Source organism: Babylonia areolata, chromosome 22 (assembly GCF_041734735.1).
Source record: "Babylonia areolata isolate BAREFJ2019XMU chromosome 22, ASM4173473v1, whole genome shotgun sequence".
Lineage (NCBI taxonomy): Eukaryota > Metazoa > Mollusca > Gastropoda > Neogastropoda > Buccinidae > Babylonia > Babylonia areolata.
In genome coordinates this window covers 12740215-12746744 of record NC_134897.1, presented here as the reverse complement: position 1 = coordinate 12746744, position 6530 = coordinate 12740215, and the positions used below count along the sequence as shown (strand labels likewise).

General features: G+C 43.8%; 1 protein-coding gene across 1 annotated transcript in view; it reads right to left on the bottom strand.

Moving 5' to 3' along the window:
- Window positions 1-1844: 1844 nt before the first annotated feature.
- LOC143297514 (uncharacterized) overlaps window positions 1845-6530 on the bottom strand; it is a 43514-nt gene continuing 38828 nt past the window's right edge. Inside the window, exons 8-11 of the mRNA XM_076609914.1 lie at window positions 5344-5582; window positions 4959-5086; window positions 3888-4291; window positions 1845-1996 (exon numbers count right to left, since the gene is read on the bottom strand). Coding sequence (XP_076466029.1) covers window positions 1845-1996; window positions 3888-4291; window positions 4959-5086; window positions 5344-5582 — 923 coding nt within the window. The remainder of the gene's footprint in view (window positions 1997-3887; window positions 4292-4958; window positions 5087-5343; window positions 5583-6530) is intronic.

Genomic DNA, 6530 nt, shown 5'->3' with positions numbered 1-6530 from the left:
GAAAATAGAATGGAGATAATGCTGAGAAAAAAACAACAAATATTAACCCCTTTACTGCTGCTGACAAGTATGCTCGTCAAACAATGGCTGTCACCTCACAGAGGCAGATCGTACATGTCAGGTTGTCAGTCACCATTCTTTTACTTGGACCTCTTCTTTCTTGGGATTGCTTTTTCTTTTTCTTTTTTTTTTCTTTTTTTTTGTTCAGCAAAATCAATTATGCCATTGCTAAGCAAAAAAATGCAGTGACTGCACTTGAATTTCAGGCCACAGTTTTCTTTTCTTTTTTTCTTTTACTATCTTCTTCTTCTTCTTCTTCTTCTGCGTTCGTGGGGTGCAACTCCCACGTTCACTTTTATGTGTACGGCCGTTTTTACCCCGCCATGTAGGCAACCATACTCCGCTTTCGGAGGTTTTTTTTCTATTACCAATATTCAGCAACCAAGAGGTTACAGAACTCCGATGACAATGCCATTGAAGACGACAGTACATAATCTTCTTTTTGCGATACTGTCATAAATTCAGTCATCAGCACGCACGGGAATTAGTGGATATCGGTAAACAAGACATTGTGACGTTATTCACACATACATGTTGCATTAATAACATATATTATTTGGTCAATGTTGAATGCCATATCAATCTGAGATTATTAAGCACATTATGTACATCTCTTTAATACACGAAAGAACTGGACACATTCATGAACTGCTGTTTTGTCACTAAACAGACGAACGAATATAATACAGCAAACATAATAAAATAAATAAACGGATACACACATGCATAACATCAACTCATGCAGTGTTTTGTTTTTCATGGACTGTTCTATTGTTAGACGACGAGAAAATAAACTGTAAGGGGAAAAATGTTGAAAGACTGAAACTGACAGGCAAATATAAAACGAAGTGTAATCGTGCCCCACGAAATGTTACAAACTGAATGAAAAATAAGTACCGTTACTGTTGCTCCTTTATGCGAAATAAAGGTACACAACTTCATGTTCAGTGCTGATCACACATTGAAGTTATGTCTCTTTGTCTTGACAGACCCAAACGTTAATGAACAGGTTATATACATCGTTTATCAAACAACCAAACATCCAGTCCTGTGAATTAATAACAAATACAAACGAACAATAGCTTAGCTAACGAACAGATGAGGAAATAATAAAATAAACAAACACAAAAGTAGTAAATAAATAATCATGTAAATATATTCTGATACTGACCATAAATCAAGTTGCAGACGTGGCAAACACTTTAACCAAAAAAAAAAAAAAAAAAAAAAAAAAAAAAACCAGCAGGAAAACAAAACAAAAACAACGCGATTCGCACACTTCAGTTGCCAAAAGCATGCAGGAGATTTTGTTTGTCATGCATAAATGTGAGTGACCTTCCAAGACCTTTTTTCTCTCTCCAAAATCTTACTCGTCACCAAATCGGCAACCGTGAGCACTGAGTATGTGACAAAAAAAAACCCACCCAAAAAACAAAAAACGAACAAAAATAATCAAACAAACAAAAAATCGCCTACACAGACATAATAACAAAAATAATCAAACCAAAAAAGGTCACGTACATGGACCATACGAACAAAAAATAATCAAAACCGCTAAAAAAAAAAAAAAAAAGAAGAAGAAAAAAGTCGCCAACAGACATAAAAACAAAACATGGGCAAATATTCACCAACGATGTTCTCTTCATCATTTAAAAGCAATAGTTCTCAAGGGCCTGGCAAAAGAAGAAGAGTTGAGAGGATGAGGAAGAGAAGAAGAAGAAGAAGAAGAAGCACATTCTATGTGTGAGAAGTGTGTTGCTGTCCCAGCGACGAGCGCCCCACTATCAGGAGTCGAGCGGCACGTGCCGAGCAGTGAGCACAAGCGTGAGGAGGAGCAGCAGGAGGAAGGGGAGGGGGGAGTGCAGACACCGTGTCGTTGTGCTGCCGCTGTTGTGGTTCTCTGCCACGCTGGGCTGGATCTTCTCCCCCTTGCGGCCTGCCAGACACACGGAATGAATGAATGAAAGAATTTTCTTTAACGAAGGAAGTGGAATAAGCAAAGAAATTAAACAAGCAAACAAAACAAAATGAAAAATACAATACTACTACTACTACTACTACTACTACTACCACCACTACTTCTAAGTAAATAAGATAAAATAAAGAATAATAATAATAATAAAAAGAAGAGAGTAAGAACAAAATGCCACAGCAAGAAAACAAATACAAACACGAAAACGGACACTTCACACACACGAGTACACCTGCATATGCATAAATATGTAACCATCCCATCATAATAACAACAAAAATAATACTAACAATAATAGTGCGTGGTTTTTCATTTAACATCACCTGTTTAAGTAGAATGGCATTGTCACTGAGGTTGACTTACATTATTTATATATCTTCCAATACTGCTTACGCACGCGCGCATGTAGAGAACTACACACATACACTGATGGGAGAGGGGGAGAGAAAGGGGCGGGGTGGGTGAGATGGGAGAGCGTACACACGTAAGGGGGAAGTGGCGGAAAGAGGGTTTGGAAGAGGGATGAAAAGAAACGTTCACTTTCACTTTCTTTAGGAGGCGTCACTGCGTTCGGTTAATCCATATACGCTGCACCACATCTGCAATGCAGATGTCTTGACCAGCAGCATAACCCAACGCGCTTAGTCAGGCCTTGAGTGCATGCATGTATATTTGTGTACCTATCAGAGTGGGTATCTTCGACAGAATTTTTACCAGAGGACACACAAAACACTCGTTGCCATGGGTTCTTTTTCAGTGCGCCAAGTGCGTTCTGCACACGGGACCCCTCGGTTTATCATCTCATCCGAAAGACTAGGACGCTCAGTTTGATTTTCCAGTCAAACTTGGGAGAAAGGGCGAGAGCGGGATTCGAACCCACAGCCTCACGGACTCACTATATTGGCAGCTGAGTGTCCTAACCATTCTGCCACCTTCCTCCACAAGGACAAACAATACTGCGCGCGCGCGAACTTTGAGAACTGCACATACACCGATGGGAGGGAGAGAAGAGGGCGGGTGGGTGAGATGGGACAGAGTGTGCGCGTGTGGTTATTAAACCAGTTAGAAACTGTAATTCCACCGGGGTTGTGTTTTCTGGTATCTTTTCGTGCCCCTGTACCTTCACATGCACCGCTAAACACACTGAGAGGTGCAGGGTAAGTGATACACATGCACATCATTTATCATTATTGTTATCATTATCATCATTACTATTATTATTATTATCATTATCATCATCATCATCTGTGTATTCTGTTTCATAAAAAAAAGAAGAAAAATGAAGAAAAAAGACAAGGAAATCAAAGCCGAGCTTCAAACAGAAGAGTAAAGTAACGACCTACATTGACATAAGTCCTAAAGATCAGTTGTTCAGGGCTTTGGGTCTTGGTTCAATGAAAAGTTGGTTCCGTTGTTCAAGGAAGTGAGTCCTAGATGTCTGTCTAGGTGGGAGCTCCGTCTGGCGTTCCAAGGGGAGGCCTGGAGTGATGTTCCAAGGGGGGAGAAGTCCTGGTCATCTGAAGAGGAATGAAATCCTGGCTGTTCTTGTGGCGTTCCATGGGAGAAGTCCTGGCTGTTCTTGTGGCGTTCCATGGGAGAAGTCCTGGCTGTTTTTCTGGCGTTCCGAGTGAGAAGTCCTGGTTGTTCTTCTGGCGTTCCGAGGGAGAAGTCCTGGTTGTTCTTCTGGCGTTCCGAGTGAGAAGTCCTGGTTGTTCTGGCATTCCAATGGGGAAGTGCTGGTTTTTCCTGTGGCGTTCCAAGGGAGAAGTCCTGGCTGTTCTTCTGACGTTCCAAGGGAGAAGTCCTGGCTGTTCTTCTGACGTTCCAAGGAAGATGTCGTGGCTGTTCTTCTGACGTTCCAAGGAAGATGTCGTGGCTACTGACGTTCCAAGGAAGATGTCGTGGCTGTTCTTCTGACGTTCCAAGGAAGATGTCGTGGCTGCTGACGTTCCAAGGAAGATGTCGTGGCTGTTCTTCTGACGTTCCAAGGAAGATGTCGTGGCTGCTGACGTTCCAAGGAAGATGTCGTGGCTGTTCTTCTGACGTTCCAAGGAAGATGTCGTGGCTGTTCTTCTGACGTTCCAAGGAAGATGTCGTGGCTGCTGACGTTCCAAGGAAGATGTCGTGGCTGTTCTTCTGACGTTCCAAGGAAGATGTCGTGGCTGTTCTTCTGACGTTCCAAGGAAGATGTCGTGGCTGTTCTTCTGACGTTCCAAGGAAGATGTCGTGGCTACTGACGTTCCAAGGAAGATGTCGTGGCTGCTGACGTTCCAAGGAAGATGTCGTGGATGTTCTTCTGACGTTCCAAGGAAGAAGTCATGGCTGTTCTTCTGACGTTCCAAGGGAGAAGTCCTGGTTGTCCTCTGACGTTCCAAGGAAGAAGTTCTGGCTGTTCTTCTGACGTTCCAAGGAAGAAGTCCTGGCTCTTCTTCTGACGTTCCAAGGAAGATGTCCTGGCTGTTCTTCTGACGTTCCAAGGAAGATGTCCTGGCTGTTCTTCTGACGTTCCAAGGGAGAAATCCTGGCTGTTCTTCTGACGTTCCAAGGAAGATGTCCTGGCTGTTCTTCTGACGTTCCAAGGAAGATGTGGCTGTTCTTCTGACGTTCCAAGGAAGATGTCGTGGCTGCTGACGTTCCAAGGAAGATGTCGTGGCTGTTCTTCTGACGTTCCAAGGGAGAAGTTCTGGCTGTTCTTCTGACGTTCCAAGGAAGAAGTTCTGGCTGTTATTCTGACGTTCCAAGGAAGAAGTCCTGGCTGTTCTTCTGGTGTTCCAAAGGAGAAATCCTGGCTGTTCTTCTGGTGTTCCAAGGAAGAAGTCCTGGCTGTTCTTCTGACGTTCCAAGGAAGAAGTTCTGGCTGTTCTTCTGACGTTCCAAGGAAGAAGTCCTGGTGTTCCAAGGAAGAAGTCCTGGCTGTTCTTCTGACGTTCCAAGGAAGATGTCCTGGCCGTTCTTCTGACGTTCCAAGGAAGAGTCCTGGCCGTTCTTCTGACGTTCCAAGGGAGAGTCCTGGCCGTTCTTCTGACGTTCCAAGGAAGAGTCCTGGCCGTTCTTCTGACGTTCCAAGGGAGATGTCCTGGCTGTTCTTCTGACGTTCCAAGGAAGATGTCCTGGCTGTTCTTCTGACGTTCCAAGGAAGATGTCCTGGCTGTTCTTCTGACGTTCCAAGGGAGATGTCCTGGCTGTTCTTCTGACGTTTCACGTCAGAAGATCCTGGCAGCTCTTCTGGCGTTCCAAGAGGGAAATCCTGGCGGTTCTTCTGGCGTTCCAAGAGAGAAATCCTGGGCAAACTACATAAATACACACCCCACCCCATCCCACCACGTGGCCTCACCTCTCCCGGCCTGACGGGGCACCCAGGTCACGGTCCTGTAGGTCTCCTGGGGCCTGGAGTGGTGTCCCCTGCCGGGCTTGAGCGGGTCCACGTTGCGGGACGTCTCTGACACGGAGCCCATGGAAGGCGGCCTCAGCGGAATCATCTCCGTCGTCGTCGTCGTTCTTCGCGGCATCCTCGGCGTTGTCGTCGTCGTTTTGGTGTAAGCGGAATATTCTGGATAAGGAATAATGGAGGGAAGGAATTAGCTTGGGGTTCTACAAGATATAAGGATACTTTGTTTTCCATGAAAAGAACATTGCTGGTACAATTTCTGATAAATAAAAAGCGACGCATAAAAAATCAAGCTTAGGTGTTTCGTCTACAGAACAACGCAAAGTATGATCGTAATGCGTATGTTCCAACAACATCAATGATTTATTATTAATATTTGTGTCTAACACAGTAACAGATTATATGATACATGTTCGATTGCATGAATACCCCTCTCTCATAGATATCCCTCTCCCTCTCCCTCCCTCTTTGTCCTTCCCTTTCTGCTTCTGTCTTTCATGTCAGTTTTCTCCAAGACACACTCACACGTAATTTTTTTTTTATCTGTTTACTCTCTGTGTCTTGCAGTTTAACCCCTTTACTGCTGCTGACAAGTATGCTCACAACTGAAAGTCTGTCACCTCACTGAGACCGCTATTCATTTTTAATATCTTATCTGGACTGCTTCCTTTTGGGATTGCATTGCATTGGTTCAGCGAAATCAGTTATACCAATAAAAAAGTATGCAGTCCGTATTGCAGTTCATGCCACAGTGTTCTCGGTTACATCATTGAAACGTACGCAGTCAGTATTACAGTTCGTGCTACGACAGTTACATCACTGAAACGTACATAGTCAGTATTACTCATGCCATAATGATCTCAGTTACGTTACTGAAACCTACACAGTCAGTATCACTGTTCATGTCACAACAATCGCATTTACATCACCGAAACGTACACAGTCAGTATTACTCATGCCATAATGATCGCAGTTACGTTACTGACATGTAAGCAGTCAGTATTATTACTCATGCCATAATCATCGCAGTTACATCACTGAAACGTGCGCAGTCAGTATTACTGTTCATGCCACAACGATCGCAGTTACATTATTGAAACGTACACAGTC